The following is an 18,354-nucleotide window of genomic DNA, read 5'->3' on the forward strand; positions in this document are numbered from 1 at the left end:
AAGGCTGTCAAAGAAATCAACTATTCAGAGTGGCTGCAGGACAGCCCCATTTTTAATTAAAAATAGATTAAAAAATCCCCCTGTTGTAGGAGTATCTGAACAGTTTGGAGAACTGGGGGATTGTCGGTGAAGCCACAGAATACATTTTTGGGATTTCACCATTCCACACATAAACTATATGGAAACAAAATAAACTGAGAGATAGAAAAGATTGTTGATATATAAAATTATTCAGAATAGTTAAAATAAAAAATAATCCTGGAGAGCTGCAAAATGATATTGTGATAACAGAAAGAGTGAAGAGGCAATAAATATTGTCACTCACTACAAATTTATATAATACTTAAACCTAAAAATATACCTGTATTAGATATTATCAGTAAAGAGATTAGACTGCCATTGTGGATGAATGTCAGCTCTAGTGCAAAATAGAACTGAATTGTGAGGAAAGCAACAAGGAAAAAGCAAGGAAAAAATCCCAAGGGAAAAAAAAGTGACAGAAAGATCTACAGCCTCACTATTGCTGTGCAGTTCTCAACTTCACATCTCTAAATGATGGAATGGAATTTGAAATGGTGCAACACGGGCACTAAAAATGTTTTCAAGTTTATTAAAGATTCATTGTAAGGAAGGATTAACAGTCTGGGTTTTTTTGGTCTGTAAAAGACACATATAGAAGGGGACATGACAGATGTCTTATAAACCATGTAATTGGTCACAGAATCACAGAATATGCTGAGTTGGAAGGGATCCATAAGGATTATTGAGTACAACCCTTAGGCCTGCACAGCAACATCTGCAAGAGTCACACCATGTGCCTGAGAGTATCATCCAAATGCCTCTTGAACTCTGGGGGGCTTGGTGCTGTGACCACTTCCCTGCGGAGCCTGTTCCAGTGCCCAGCCACCCTCTGGGGAAGAGTCTTTCCTGATATCCAACCTAAACCTCCCCTGACACAACTTCAGGCCATTCCCGAGTAACTAGTATTTGTAAACATAAAAGGAATACATAAAACAGTAAAAGAAGTCACAAAGAGTGTAACTGAATTATGAAATCTATGGACATGGTACAAGCAAGTGGTACAAGCATCCATAATATTTCTATGACAGATTAGACTAGCAATCATTTCAGCCTAGGCTAAGGAAAATTTTAATTGAATACAATTTGGTTGATGCTATGAATTTTTTTTAATAACCAGGACATATTTTAATTTCCTTTTTTTTCTAATGATAGAGCTGGTTCAAAATTTGCCTTTTCGTACAGGGGACAGTATTTCTTCACAAGTTCATAAAGCAATGTCAAAGCATTGATTTATTCATGTTTTTGAGGAAAATGGGTCACTATTTCTAGCACATGTAATATTGCAGGATTACGTTTTTTAAAAAGAAGTCTGCTGCTACTTATAAAAACTTATAAAACCACATTATTTATGGAATCACATTATTTGAAATCAAAGCATTTTATGCTTTCTGCTTCTGTCATTTGATTCACATATCAGACACACTTGGATTTTCTTTCCAAACTTAACCCTCTAATGAAATGCATATATGTTCAGACATTCTCTCAGAACCATGCTGTAGGAGCCTGTGGGACAGGAAGAAAAAAGAGAGCACAGCCTCACAGGAAAATCCTGAGCCCCATAAGGAACATTTGAAGGGCTAGAAGTGTCTGTTTTACCATTTTGGTCTTACATATTATTTTTTGCTTTTATAGATTGTGGGTTACTTTTCCATCTTTCTCTGGCAGCTTGATCTTCTATCAATTGTAAACCTCATATTCCTCTACTTACATGTTCCTTCTTATGTTCTTTTCTTTTCTCTTTCTTGCATAAGAAAGATGTCTCTTTTCTCTCCTTCCTTTCCATCTCTTGTTCCTATTTGCTTACTTCAGAATTATTTGGAGAATCTTGACTGATTTTTACAGAGTTAGATTGGACTTGTCTTGTTGCTGCTTTGTCAGCAAGTCAGATTTTATTCAGTTTTCCTAATCTAAAAATCTGAACAATTCTTTCTTTGTGTAATACAGCTTTTTGTTCCTGAGTATTGCCTACACCCTTAGCCCAACTTCTGTCTAACAAAACACAGCTGTTAGAGTTATATTCTTCTCCTGCCATGCTGATTATGCCATTTGGTACAAGTTGCATCAAATAAAAACCTCTCACCTTGTCTTATAAAACATACCTCCATTTCTCTACTCATTTCTCTTTTCCTAAAATCTTGTGATTCTCCAAAGCTTTCAGTCACCCCACAGCAAATTTCAGATAATTCTATTTATTTCCATGTTTATATTTTGCAGACCCCTGAATATTTTTCGAGTTGTATCTTACAGTACTTAGTGTGTTGTCCTGATAAAAAGAATCATCTCCCAAATTAAAAAGGTTGTTGAAAATGACATAACTGAATTTTGAATATCTGCATATCTGTGTTTGTATCTGTGTACACAAATCTTACATAATTTGAGGGGATTTTTTGCTAAGCTTGGAAAGTCCTCAGTCAAACACAGCATGATATGTTGATTTATTTACCATAATTTCTATTGTGCTGGTTATCAAAGAATTGGTCTATGAAAATTCTCACTCTTCTATTGATTGCCCAGTTTAATCTTTCAAAACTTAAATATTAACCTGTGTTTGAAGAAAAATAAATCTTTTTTCTTAAGTTTAATGTTTTGCTGTTGGTAACCCTGAAGAGCGTTTCAGAATATATATACTAGACCTGAGCACAGCATATCAGATCAAACAAGACTATCTCTATCAATTACCAGCTTTACTGCTGGGCAGATTCAAAAGCAAGCCACAGGGTTTTTCTGTAATAGTGGAAAACTCATGTTATCTCATATTTTAAACATTCCTTATGTTCCAGGTGTCATGGGGGAATATGAACCAAAAATTGAAGTCCATTTTCCTTACACAGTTACAGCTGCAAAGGGATCTACTGTTAAAATGGAGTGTTTTGCACTTGGCAAGTAAGTACAGATTCTTTCATAATTAGACATCACTGTTTATTAAGATGAGACATGTCTAATCTGTGATTTCATTATTGTGCTGAATTTCATTTTCACAGACAGTTCTTACTGCACTCTCAAAACAACCAACTGACTAAGTAGCTAATTATGAACTCCCTGCCCAGCCATTTCTGTGGACAGGAATTCATTCAAATTAAAAGACTCTCTGTCAAAATGAAAAGTAATATTCTCATAAAAAAAAAAGAGGAAATTTTTTTTGTTGCAAATTTTACCAGACTCACATCCCTTTATTTACTGTGATACTATAAATCAGTAAGTTAGAGTTTATTCTGTCAAAATGTCATATTTGGAGAATAAACAAAGATTAATAGAGTTGTCTTCCCTCCCCCCAGATGCCTAACTTATGTATGAAGCTAGGAGCCTAATGCCTTAAATACACCCTAACACACTTTGTGGAAGTGCCTATTCTCTAGCTTCTGCCTGAACTAATAACACTACTATAGAACAGGTTTTTACTATTTATGTCAAGGAGGTTTTTATAGCTTTATTGATAAATGGGTTTAGGGAGAGACACGTTTGAGAAACTGAAACTACTTCTATATAGTATTCAGATTACAGAATATAGGATGAAATTGATGATATTTCAGTTTTGTGGTGTTAGTTACTATTTGTTACTCAAGTTACTATTATTATCGTTCCCAATAATAAGATCATCAAGGGTAGTATACAGCCAGACAGAACTAGGAGGCAATTCTAGTAATTCAAGAAATGATTCTTTCTTCTTCACATATATATGTTGTTAACATGTGTTGTTACTCTACAGTGATGTTTCTCTACAGACATATAAAAAATTGTAATGTTAAGGGTTCTTTCCAAAACACTCCATCAGATTCTTTGTGGTGTGTTGAAATAAATCTCACTGTATTGAATTCTTTTCAGTTCCTTTTTACAAAGGTGTTCCTTTTGGATATCTCACCCCTACCCTCCCAAGTTATGCTGTTAAATATCATATATCCTGCTTGCTTTTATAGTTCATACCTTATCAAGACACATATAAGTTTCTTACAGTCTGGCCTTGATTAACAAATAGAGGAAGAATTTGCATTTGCAACTCCTGTGAAGGAATTTCACAAAACAATCTGAGAAATACTGTATTTTACATACCAATACTTTTTGTTTTACCTAAGTAGGAACAAAACCGAAAAAGTTAGGATTTTTTAGACAATAGTCTTTTTTCCTGAGAATGATGACTCCACTGTGCTTGGCAGGTTTGGTTTTTCCAGACCAACCTTGCAAATTCCACCTCTACCACCTGAGAGGACATTTTAAATGTTTTTCTAGTCATCTTGACCTTCGTGTGTCACTGGTCACTGGATTTTTCTGTTTAGATTTTTCTCTCAACTGACTGGATGATATATGTTTTAATCTCATTCTCTTCTTACCAGTTTTTCCTGTTTGACCAACATCCAGATGCTCTCAGTGAGCAGGTCAACAGAACATATACAGTTACAGAGGAATTCTGACAAAGTATTTTAGTTGTATCTGTTTCGGTCCAGCAAAGTTGAGGGAGAAACAAGACATAGCCAAACCAGTCCAAAAAATAGCTGAGAGACCATAGCCTGCATAAAGGGAGCCATTAGACAGTGACAGAAGCTTACAGAAGTTCATTCCCAACATAAATATAAGCAGTAGTTTAGAAATCAAATGTGAAGCAAGAGGTTCTGTACAGTAAAACACAAGTCTTATGTTTTATACAATAAAGATGAGGAAAGAGATACAAGAGAGAGAACAGAAAATGGAGAGATTCCCCAAAATGCTTAACTAAATGAGGAAAAGGGCTGTTCTGTAGAGACAGATGGCTCCAGACTCTCTCCTGTCAGAAACATTGCCAAGTCAGTAGTTGGCAGTGAGGCCTTTTTAGACTCTTGGCTATGGCTGAACAAGAACCAAGGCATTACATCTTATTTTTCTCATTTTGATGGAATTAAATTGCAGTTGCTGACAGATTATGAGTCAACTGTCGCCTTGCAGCGAAAAAGAGGTATGACACATTGTCCTTTGCAACCATCAATGACAGGAAAGAAACAACTATTGATACGTTCCATCTTCTGCACCCTGAGATTTAGTAAACTCTCTCAAAAAGAATCAGTCACGATTCAAACAGGAAGGTGAAGGTTGACAGGAAAGGCTTCAATTAGCTTATGTCCTCATTCATATTGGGTGTTAACCTTTAATAAACAAACAAAAAACAAACAAACCCCCAAACTAAAACAAACAAAAACCAAATCAAACAAACAAACCACCCCTAACATCTGAATGATCAAGGATTTTAAGGTTATCCAATAAGATAGTTGACCCCATTTGCTGCTATTGTAAGGGGCAGCTATTTTTACCATGCACATTCCTTATCTTCTTTTCCCAGCCTTTAAAGCACAATCAAATCAGCTGAATTGAAATTGCTTTCAACCTGATATGGTAATAATTACATGAATGACATTTCAGGCACCATTTGAAACCTGGAGGCTGAGGTGGGAGGTAAAAATGGATCAAATTTCCTATTCATTTTCATTTCTTGTCCCCATTTCTTATTCCTGATGCTTGTATGGGTCTTTTCCTGTTACACTGCCATTGGTTCCCATTACTAAACTGAATCAATAACTAATTATTTTCCTTCTTTATTTAGCATTTTGAGACTTAGCATTTTGAATTCTTATTGTAAATAACACAGAAGTTATTACAGTCTCAAAACTAATGTGCTTCTGGTTTTCTCATGCTTTAGTTTAGCTGTCTGAAATACTCACTCTGCTCTCTCTGCTGTAATTGTGAGAATGACAGACATTCCAGTGAGATTTCCTGAAGCAGGCATTTGGCAACTATTCCAGAAAAAACCTAGTCTTTAGTTACAGATTAATGATTTATTAATAGTGTTTATTTAGAACTGCCAGTCACTACGGCTGTAAGAATTAAATAAACTGGAGCTCTGCAGCTTTTGTCTCCAAACTAAAGTCAAATATCTTAATTGCTTGACAGACAGAAATTCTCTGAGTCGAATTTCATTCTGATCCAAGCAATATGTAGGTGATTCAGTTACAAGTGAAAATACTGTGTTACTAATGCCACTTACAAATAGACTTTGTAGTTGCTAAAGAATTCAAAGCAATACATGAGTGAAATATCTCAAAATTATCTTACTTGTATTAGATAATGCTATTTATAATGAGCATTAGTCATAGCCTAAGAAATCACTGCATATATCATTTGTTCGTTGCTAAGGTATAACTATTTCAAAGTCAAACCTTAGATTTGTTATGCAAATCAGAAAGACAGATCATGACCTTGTTCTTTGGATAAGTTCTGGTGAAGAAGACATAATTTTCCTAGTTGACACTCTTGCACAAATCGCAGTATTTCTGGCTTTTCCTGCACCAGAAATGTGATTTCTCAGATATAACCTTCTGTGACATCAGGTTGCCATCTTAATTTTCCCCCAAATGTTACTGACTTTTCAGCCAAGAACATCTGGAGACAACTAGTCCACTCTTTAGTTTCTTTCTTAAAGCACTTTATTCAAGGAAATGATTCTCATGTCTTTATTTAGCTCCCCATAATAAAGAGATTAAATTAATGGTCCTTGTGGGCAAAAGGATCTAAATTCTGTCTCCATTACATGACATATTCATTAAAGAAGTACTTCAGTGACAGCCATCCTAGCATTATTTTGCACTTTGAAGCACACTTCTGTCAGTAGTAGTTTTAACACTATTGTTTTAACATGGGACTTGCAGGCAGGCATAGATAGAAACATACAGGGTTTTTTAAAGGCTCAAAATGAACAAGTTTTCATAGTTCAAAAAAGGATATAGGACTGATATCTCCAAACTGGCACAAAAAGCTGTATGTTACAACCCTCTTCAGTTAGCCCAGACACTTGGCCTCAGAGGAAAAGAAGTGAAAAACAAGTGTCAGAAATATATCTCTCTTTTTTCCATTTATTCTTCTTTCTAACATATAACTCCAATTTGTCTATTTGTTTCCATTTGAAATAATTTTATTCTCACTATTTCACACAGGTGTTTAAATTTTAAATTGTGTATAATGCACACATCCTGACCCTCACACTTCAGCCTAAATGCGTTTTTGTTGTCCATCACAACAAGCTTCTATTTCATTTTCTACATAAAACTCATATTTTATTGTTTTTCTGACTGTAGCCAGAAAACAAACAAAAAAAAAAGAGTTTGTATTATGATAGTACCAACAGACCATTTTGACTGCATAATCATATTTTATTTCTCATTAAAACAAATTAAAGGATTGCTGTACTAAAAGAAAACAAGTTTTATGCATCCTTTTTTTTTTTTTTACTGTGGTTATTTTTTAACTATATAGATCAACACATAGATACTTGAATCTAAAGAATCAATAGAGAACAGTGCTGACCATTTTTCTTATGACCCATATACTTGTTTTTCTGTATATTTGAGAGACTGTTTTATGCTTGTGCTATTTCTGTACAATAGTAACATCAATGTAATATATCAACATTCTCTCTAAATGCTAGGTTATTTCACTTTGGCAATGTCAAAACTATGTTTTTGTTGTGAAATATCTTTAGTTAATTATAAGAATAAATTAGAGATATTTACTTCCTTTTATTACTGAATTACAATGAGACTGGTATGATAGAAGCAGTGTTCATATTGTTATATTTAATTTTGATTTAATAATTCTATTGCTAACTTCATTTTGAAGAGGTTTATGGTAACCATTCATCCCATCTGTAATATGTATTGCAAGAACAGAGCTTCACTTTAAAATCTTAGTTTCTAAATGAAATAAAATAAAAATAAGGTGAAGCTACATATATTTAGGTCACACAAGTTAACAAAACTTAGTGACTAAGAAATGTTCTAAAATGTTCTCTTTAAACAGTGAACTCTGTATCAATGTTACTTAATAAATATCTCAACGCTTATAATCCATGAAATATGGGATTTTATCTTCTTCACCTGATTTTCTTTTAACAGGCTTTTCTAATTATTCTTCAAGATTTCATTAAAAATGCCTTTTTTTTTTTTTTTTTATATCACTATCAGTACTTTCATTGCAGACTGTATACACATTGTGGATGCCCTATCCCTGGAAGTGTTCAAAGCCAGGTTAGATGGGGCTGTGATCAGCCTGGTCTAGTAGAAAACATTGCTACCCATGACAGTGTGGCTGGAACTAGATGATCTTTAGAATTCCTTCCAACCCAAACCATTCTTTTCATCTATGGAGAGAGAGCTTACTTCATATTTTTCAATATGCAGAAATAAAAGCAAAGTGTTTGGATAATTGAATATAATATCTAAGCCAAGATCAAGAGTGGCAAAATAAAAAATATTTATGGTTTGGTGAAGGGCACCTGACTAACTGTTGTGAATCACATGAAGTTTCTCAAGATACTATTTTTGCTAGTGTGGCTCATTATGAATATGACACAGGGTAATGCCTACGAAGAAGGTTACTAGATATTTCAAATTTTTGTGAAGGTTTAAAAAGATAGGCTTCGCAAGGCCATGGGTTGAAGGGTTGTTTCAGTGAGGTCTGGTCAGTGCTTGGCAAAAAATATAACAATGAAGGGAATAATTTCAGAAAAGAAGGAAGATTAAAAGTACCTAGCAAGTGTGCCTTTAGTCACACGCTTCATAGTACCTGATTCCTTGCTTTTCTTCCTCTTCCTCTAGCTGTATTTGATTTTTGCCAAGAACACAAAATTCACTAACAGTAATCCTATAATGAATCATAGGCCCAGGTTTGACACTTCTCTGCCTAACACATGCAGTTATACACCTGATCTCTCCACACAGGTGAATAGAAGTTTCCAACATTGCACCATATTTTTTCCGAACTTCAAACAACAAAACTTTCCCCTCTCTGCTCTTCAAATCTGTAAAATATGGCTTTTTCTTTCAGACTGCCAGTTAAAGTCATGCCCCAAGTCTTCCATATATTTCTCTCTGACTTTTATCCTTTTGTTGACTGATCTTGGGAAAGTAATTAATACCTATTTTATACTGGTCTAGAATGTTTCAGAACTGGTATCCATGTGCTAGCTGTAGATGCCATGATTCGTTCTGGCTCCAGACACAGCAGGAGGCATCTCCTGCTGCAAACTGCTGAGAAAACCAGACAAAAACTTCCTATAACCTCATCTCTTCCTGGTAATCTAATGTCAAAAAAGGTCTTATGAGGATTTCTATTCTGAGATCAAGTTCTTTTCTAACCTAAAATCTCCTTAATACCAACATGAATTCAACTCTCACTTCAGCCCTGGTGTAATGCCAAAGAGCAGCAGAGTTAATGCACTGGTGACACTTTAAAACCAACCTAAATTTAACCTCTGCTAACTGCACAACACTGAATCCCAGGGGCATTGAGATGAGTGAGTGATCAAGGTGACAAGCAGCAGAGGAGTATTATTGGGTGTAAACATGGGAATATAGCATAAATTTCACTGTTAAAAAAGAATTAACACCCCCCCCCCCAAAATCAATCAAACAAACAAACAAAAAGACTAACATCTATGGTATAAATCAGGCTTCATTGTTTTCAGGGCCAAGTATGACAGTTCTGCCGGCCATTTATTTCATGTATTTGGGATATATCAACAGATCTTTACTTTTCTCCTTGAGTATAAGCTGTCATTTCCTTGGGGAACTGTGTGAAACTGCTCAGAGAGTGAGTGCCTCTTTGCTAAGGATACAAATAGCTCACAGAATGTCCACTGAGCTTTGGAAGTGCTCCTTTATAGGTATTGTCTTTTAGAAATGATTAGGCTCTTTGTACTTTTCCATGAACACAAAACAGTTCTTTCCTCTTCCCACAAAGGTGACACATAGAAACACCTTTGATATTAAAGATACAGAAATACATGTTTCTAAGTTCCATAGGCCAAAAAATCAAGTTGCTCCATATCCCTTCACATCACTTCTCACCGCAGGAAAATATTTTGTTAATCCTGTCAGATGCCAAACCTGAAAGCTGTGGAAGCTACTCTTAAAGTTCACTGATAACAAAACAGTCCCAAGAGGGAAATGAAAGTCTCAGCAGAACATCATTTTTAAGTGTTATAGGTAGGGATATCCTTTCCCCTTGAGATAAGCTTGTGGTGAGAGGAAGGAACTTTTTTTTAACATGAACATGGCATCTTCAAGCCGACTTTGCTTATACAAGACTCAAATAGATTCAGGATCCTTTTTTTTTTTTTTTATTGATAACACATATTGTTTATGTCAAATTTTTCTAAGATTTTCATCAATCTTAAGTTCATTTTTAGCTCATACTGAATAAGTACTTTTGTCATAAAGTACTAGAACAGGAACAGATTTTGTTCCTGTTTTTCAGACTGGATTGATTTCTGCCTTCCTCTAAGTGAACTAGTTCTTACATAAACTTTATAATTCTGTAACAAATATTGAAATAATTCATAACAACTTAATAAAGAATGTAACAAAGATTCTTTGGTAAATCTGAAGTACCACTCCCAGGCCTCATTCTGCTTCACTCTGACTAAATGCTTCATATTTGCATTTAAAAAAATTTATTTGAGTGCCTTTACCATAAGGTAAAACAAAATGAAAGTGGGGACAAAACGCCACCAACCCTATCAGTAAAATGTCATTCTTGAGGAAGCAATATTACCAATCTCTTTCTGTTCTCTCTCAGAACAATCAAAGAAAACTTGTAAACATTGTTAAAAACTGTGTTCAGTAATTTACACAGCCTTGCTTTTTGTTTAAGGATGGAGGATCATTTTTTCTTTTTGCATTCCAAACTTAAATGTATAGGCTTTCTCTCTGTGTCAGAGTCTGAGAGGATCACAGGAAACAAATTGTAGCAATTGTCAATAGTAGGTCCCCAGAGTTACTACTGTAGCTTTCTCTTGAGGAAAGAGAAATTTCAGACGTTTCTCTTCTCTTTCTTCCCACAAAGAAATAAATGCATATAATACTGTGGCACAAGAGCATTAAATCCAGCCCTCCTGGTCATTGTCTTCAAACTCTGTGGCTGATCAGCACCTTCAAAGCTGTCTTGCACACCCCAGACACGCTGGATTTACGTTTACATTTACATCATGATTGATGGCAGGGCTGTTGCTCCTAGAATTTCTGGAGTCATTGTAACTAGTCTTCTGGAATGGATCTGTAAACATACGATGGCCATATCTGTACAGAAGAATTAGTAAATCCTAGATCAATGTGCCAGCTACAGAAATTCTGCCTGGACAAAGGTTGGAACAGAGAAAAATGACACAAGAGAAAGTTCAGTTACAAAAAACCTTTAACATGAGGCAAGTAAACACAGTTGTACTGTGGTACTGTGGTACTGTGACCCTGAGGATCTGTATGAACACCTGCCAAAAATATGTCATCTTTTCAGGCAAATTTTCTGCTTCAAAACATTTTTTTCCTCTGACTTAAAATTACAGATTCTTCCTGTATTATGCCCTATAAAAAAAGATCAGATATCACAGGTTGCTTTGGATTCTCTTCTTAACTCCTTTGATCAAGTCCCAGACCAAAGATAATTTACCTGTTGTCATGCCTTTAATACTTTTTAGAAGAATGTCCACTTTTTTCAGAATGCCCATGGCCAGCAAACTGAGGTAGGGTGTGATACATAGACTAGAAAAAGTCTGAGATGAAAATAGAACTTACTTCCATTCTTTTTTTAACAAGCACAATAGCTCAACATCTCCTTAATTCTATGACATGAATAGCATCTGCAATACTATGATGATAAAGTATAACGTGGAATTTTTCAGTGTGGACAACAATGAATACACAGGAGGAGATGTTCAGCTCTTTTGAATTAAATTTTTCACATCTAGCTGTGCTGCTGTGATTTCATTAAGAGTAAACACCAGTACCTGACTTTTAAATGCAGACACAAAAGGTTGTGGAATACCTTTTCTGCTTTATTCACTATTTGTGAAACCGACACCTTGCCTATTGTGGTTCTTCTGTTCTCTTGTTTGATCACACCTTAATCAGGTGGCTCTTGTGTTCATCATTCACTTGAATTTAAAAATGTGGAAATTTTTTAAAATCACCAAAAGTGTCAGTTATGTTAACTTACTTTAGCTATTGACAGCTAAGTTTCAAGACTGAGCCAACAGTTCAGGCTCTGCTCAACAGTAAAGAGAAACTCTGGAGTACAATTCAGTGCTGTCCTTGCTTTGTGCCACAAAGAGAAAGCCAGCAGTGATGGCAAAGAACATCCACATTAGTATATGACACTTATATCAGACCTTTTTAGTACAGTCGTGGATTTGTGTTGAAGTGACTTGTGGACCTGTACTTGTTCCTGCGCAGAGGCTTCAAAATCATCACCATTTCATTCTATTCTCTTTTCATTGCTAAATCACCATACTCAGTGCTGTTATATTTTATGATTACTAGCTACCTTTTAATAACCAAATGAAAGGAAAAGTGATTGTCCTGTCTCCTAACACTCTGCATCTGATCAGAACAGATTTATGTGGGATATTTTAAAAGTAGAATCAGGTGAATGGTTGATTGACATTTCTGGAAAGCATCAGATGTAGAGAATTTCATTGTAGTCCTCAACATTTTAATCCTTTATAATTATCCTGTAAAAATTTGAAGATATTTAACATAGTTGCAAGACTGGATGGCATAAGAAAAAAAGGGGTTTTTTTCTAGTCTCCACAGGCATGTAGTGGTTTTCAAAATATATTATGATGTGAACCCATGGGTTTGAAGGCACAGCTCAGAACAGTGATGCATGGTAAAGACAAACAGTGTGTGGAGAGGAATTGAAATTACAGTAGAAGATAAAATATTTCAAAATATCACATCAATCTGCACCAACAGAATACAGATAAAGTAATCTATGTATTCCTATTTATGATATTATTGAAAAACTAGGAGCTCAGCTCCATGGCAAAGGTATTTTAAAATTCAGACATTACTCTATTTCTACCTCACTCCTTTTCTGAAATAAACATGTGCTATAGATATGTAATGAAATAGTTTCTCGTATGAAATTGAAAGGAAAAAGAATTGCTTCCCACAATTTTTTTCAAAACGTATTTATTTCTATACTTTATTGAAACTTGTGAAGAATTCCCAACAAATTCAATAGCACTGTCCCAAATAATAAACCACTGAAAACTGACTCCTATAATATCTTCCAAACGTAAATGTAAAATTTTTACTCATATTTTCTTCAAATTCAAACTGCACAAACCCACACTAATGTCTATTGCAGTCACCAGGGACTCCTTACAATTATTTCTTTTTAGATTAATGAGAAGTTTAATGATGGTATTTCTGAAATCAAGTAGGTTTTTTTTTTTCTTGGTGGTACTAAGGTTTACCCATAGTATTCAGTAGATTTTTTTTTAAAAAGCAAGAAATCTATTGTCTTAACTCAGTTGAAACTTAAATCAAGTTACCCATAGGAGCTGAATGTGAACAGGGTTATAATAAACAAGGAAACTGTATTCCCATAGATGTCAGCTGCAACCAAAATAAAAATGGATTATAATGCTTATAAGACTCAACAATTATGCATACTACATTAAACTCATTAGTGATAAGGTACTTCTGCAATCGCTTCATTTTTTTAAAAAAGCTGTGGATCATTTGAAAAGATGAAAAATGTGCATATATCAGTTAACTTCTGTAGTGGATTTTATGAATTTTCTAGAACAGTCACACAATCTTATTCTTTCACCTACTCACTCTGATATATTTCATTTCCTTCTCACAGAAGTCACAGAGGAGAAATAGGTATAGATATATTTTTATTTCAGGTGTAAACTTCATACTTTGCTTGTAAGGTATGCAAGGAAAATAAGTTTCACTAAACAGAGCTACAAGTTGTCCAGGAATACCAATTTGCAATATGGGAGTACGTTTTTTGGAATCATTAAATCTGCACAGCTGTAGTAACTTCATCTCCTTGAAAAATTCCACTTATTATCTCACACTGATGAAGAAATCAGTGAGTTGTTTTAAAATATGTTTCCTAATGACCCAAACAACAAGTTTTCTCTGTGATATCCATGTTATACACATTTGCTTGCTGCAGGATACACAAAAGCAAATTTAAAAAAATTAGTTAAATACAATTTAAAGGAAATTTTCTAAATACATGAATTTAAAAATAATCTCATAGCAGCTAAATGAGACAATTTTCATGGTTTATAATCTCAGTCTTTCTCATAAATATATACTAGCAAAAAAAATTCTTTTTATCAGTCCTATTCAGTTTTCTTTCATGACAATAGAATAAAAGCATTTTTGTCATGGATTTTACTGGAAGCAGGGCTGAAGGTCAAATAACTAACAACAGGCAACAAGCGTGGCACTCTTATGGTGCCAAATAATGTATCAGCACATCTATTTTGCACTGTATCAACATAAAGTGTTCCTACTGTGGACTTATGTTGTAATTAATAATGAAACCTTTTTCTGGTCATGGTGACTGGTTTGCAGCCAGCAATCATGACACAATTATATTCCATATAGAAAGAGGATAGACTTACAAAATCTCCATGAAGTCACTCAAGAAAAAGTATAAGTTAGAAATAAATTATGAGAGCTATTGAATGGGATTAAGATTGTTGTTTGTACTACATCTAATATATATAAATAGCTATTAAAAATATGTATCTAAGGACATGAAAGGAATATCATAACTGATGGGCTAAGACAAAGTTTTATTAGTACATCAGAAACAAAAAATATTTATCCTTTGTATTTAGAATTGAACCTCTTGAAGTACTTCAGTCAGATAAGAATGGGAAGTTCTTTTAATCTTCTAACTGAAAGTATGTAAAATAACTTCTAATAGGAAGCAAACTTTATAAATTAGAACCACACAATTACAGACAAGAGTCCTCAAAACAAACTTAAAGGACACCAAATTTGAAATCAGTCATCAAGAAAGTAATTTAGGGTTAAAAATGAAAAAGCTATCAAGCTCTTATGATGACAGAGAAAAAATAAAGATAATATATGATCTACACCCATCATCTGATCCACAAACATCTATAAAAAGAAAAATATATACATAATTGGGGAGCTGAAGAAAAAGAGTTCAGTCTGTTTTGTTTAGTAAGGAAAAAGAAAAAGATTATTTAATTTTCACACGGGGGGGGCGGGGTGGACAGTGATAAAGGATCATTTTGCAAGGATAGAGAGCCATTGTAAGGACCACGTCTCAGAGATGAATACACACACACTCACAATAAAGTACATTTTGTCAGGTTAAGTAATCATTGATAAGGGAAGTAATGATTATCTCCTTCTGGTATGTTCAATACATTCCATATGGGACTATATGTTGGCTTTGTGAAGGTAATTATGTTAATAGCCTCAATGAATTTCAGTGCTATGTGACATTCAGGACAGAAAACTAGAGAAATCTTCTGACATCCAACCACAAGTCTGGGAATTTTCTGAAGCTCTATAAAGTACCAGAAATCGGAGCGTCTTGTCTGCAAGTTTGAGTATGACTCCAATAACTCACAGCCTGAGTCTAACTGGCTGAAGAATAACCAAACTTTAGTTGCCATGTCTGTGGCTTTTGTTTCTCAAATTGGACACCCTGAAATACTGAGGAAAATGCGATCTTTTTAATGCAGCTTCATACAGTTGCAGAAAGTAGAAGTTAGCAAATCATGGCAGTCATTCATAGCAGTTTTGAATTTGAATCTATATTAGGAAGTACTTTCCCCCTCCCGTCTGTACCCAAAAGCCCAATAGGTGCACAATGACTGATGAGTGTTCGGGCTAAAAAGAAAGTTTTATGAGTGCAACCACTATTTAATCAATTTCTTCCCTGAGTATGAATGTAAATGACCCAGTTTCCACATAGACCTGTGCGGAAGAGCAAGCTACGGTGAAAAGCCCTTTTGCTCCCACAAGCAAACATGTCCTATGAGCCAGAAGCAGCAAGGCCATTAATATATTCTTCTTACACAACCGGTTTTGCAACTTGAAGAATATTGTAACAAAAAAGGTCTCCAAACCTTTGGTCACTTTTTAATTTATCCAAGAAAGAGTGGTATTGAAATCCCCCACCTAGACGGACATTATCACTAATTGATCTCCTGAACTGAATTTTCATTGTCGGAAAGACAGAATGTGTTGGAATTTGCTAAATTCACCCAGGTTTTGAAGTGGTTATTCTCTTTGGCCTATTGAGAGGAAGTGTTCAGGAGTAAAGCATAGAGTGCTAAAGAAATTCTAGAGAGAGTATTTCAAGTGATTTACTTGATCTCAATAAAAATTTAGCCTCCCTTGTGGATGAAATAGACGTATCCCATGTAGCAATCCATTTATTAAGGATTTCCTATAGAAAGCTGAGGTATATCAACAATTATATGAACCTTAATTGTGGTTATATTTTATTGCTACTTAGATTATTAAGTGTTTAAACTACCAGATAACAGAATCTATATTCTGAATAGTGGAAGAGTACTAACAGTAATTTTGCTAAATATTTCAGCCCTGTTCCAACAATCTCTTGGAGGAAAGTTAACGGTCATAATCCAAGCAAAGCCCGCCTGAGAAAATCCCAAGCAGTGCTTGAAATACCAAATGTGCAGCTAGAGGATGCGGGAATGTACGAATGTAAGGCTGAAAATTCTCGTGGAAGAAATGTCTTCAGAGGACAGCTACAAGTGTACAGTAAGTATAACTGCACATAATATTATGCAGCATTGCTTTGTCCACACTTTAAGGGTTTAACTACACATGAAGCATTCCAAGGTCCAGTAGAAACAAGATACCTTGATATCAGGTATCAATATACAAAAAACAGTATTGAATTAAGCTATGTATTTTTATTCCTTAGTATTGCATTCAAGTCTGAAATATATAAATAACAAACATTGATTCCCTTAAAGAACTGACTTAAATACAAATTCATATTTGAATGACTATGGATTTTTATTTTTTTATTAAAAACTATAGCTATAATTTTAAAGTCTGTTTCTTTTAGTCCTGATATAATAATGACATGCAACTTTAGCATGACGCATAGAAAACAATGTTAGAAATGTCTTAGGATTTTTATCACACTTTTATTAACATTTCATCTCTGTCGTGTTTGGGTGCTGAGTTTTGTGAAGTTCATTGCATGGAGATCAGAGCTGGAGAAGTGTTTCTTTTTTGCAGAAAATTCTCAATCTAAAGATGCACAATTTCCAAAAGTTTTGATTTCAAAAAGTGTTCAACATTTTCATAGATTAATCTTTCTAAAAATTTCTTGAGTGAGCATAAAAAAAAATTGAGTCATGCATCACATTGAAAAGGAAAAAAACCCCTGAAATTTAAAATATTTAATAAACCTCATGAATTTTACATAATATTGTTGCTGCATCCTAGAGTCTAGAAACAAAAGCCTGTATAAGACATATCATGAATACTTAAAAGTCAAAGTTTTGCATATATCAGATGTAAGCTTGAGTCTCACCTACTTCTTTTCAGCTAAAGCTATACTGATTTCTATTATTTCATTAATGCTACAACCTTAAATACATAGCAGGAACGATCTTCTTCAGGAGATCATGCAGCAAATCTTTCAGACTGAATTGTTTTCTGTCTTTAGATATCACAGTCAGTGAAATTCCAATCCCTGAAGTTTAGATGGGTCCTTAAGCTAACAGATATCTCTAAGAAGGAGTTTCTCCTGTTCATCAATTTTATTTTCCTTTTCTTGATTTCAGCCCATAGCTCCTAATGCTTTCTCCCCATCACTAACTGTACAGAGCTCTCTGTTTTTGTTATGAACTTTCATCGTATAACTGTAGACTGGCATGGTATATTTAGTTTATTTTCCACACATGTCAATATTTCCAGGTCCATAATCAATTTGTCTGTCTCCACCATCTTTCCAATGCCTTTATCTTAGCTCTCTTCATTTTAGTGAGTATCAACATATCTCCGGATTCTTTTCTTGCTTTTCATTCTCATCCCTCTAGAGCCCAGGGCAGGATTTTGTCTTCAGGTTTTTTTGTATATGTTGGAAAAATCATGTGGTGGCTAAGAAGATAGTTTACACTTTCCATTTCAGACTTGTCATCTAAACTGCACTTGCAGCAGAGTTTTTATTAGACTTTTACTGAAAGCAGTAGTCAAAGCCCACGACCTACTCTGAGGCTCCTACTGTGCCAATACACCAGTGATATTTCTTTGGTATTAGAAATTCTTACTATAATTCACTTTCATGAAAGTATAACACCTCCTGCAATGAACCTGAGGGCCAGAGTTATTTAGGGGCTTGTCTTTTTCTACAATATCTCTTAAAAAGTCTGAAATTAAAAAACAAAAAAAAAAAAAAAAAAAAAAAAAAAAAAAAAAAAAAAAA

General features: G+C 34.5%; 1 protein-coding gene across 1 annotated transcript in view; it reads left to right on the forward strand.

Annotated features, from left to right (window-relative positions):
- Positions 1-18,354, forward strand: part of LOC114069678 (contactin-5-like) — a gene marked incomplete at its 5' end in the record, with an annotated part of 61,745 nt that overhangs the window by 32,593 nt on the left and 10,798 nt on the right. Inside the window, 2 exons of the mRNA XM_027906635.1 lie at positions 2,862-2,964; positions 16,492-16,673. Coding sequence (XP_027762436.1) covers positions 2,862-2,964; positions 16,492-16,673 — 285 coding nt within the window. The remainder of the gene's footprint in view (positions 1-2,861; positions 2,965-16,491; positions 16,674-18,354) is intronic.

This window comes from Empidonax traillii, unplaced genomic scaffold, assembly GCF_003031625.1.
Source record: "Empidonax traillii isolate 1590-97213 ecotype Southwest subspecies unplaced genomic scaffold, ASM303162v1 scaffold1330:size129734, whole genome shotgun sequence".
NCBI lineage: Eukaryota > Metazoa > Chordata > Aves > Passeriformes > Tyrannidae > Empidonax > Empidonax traillii.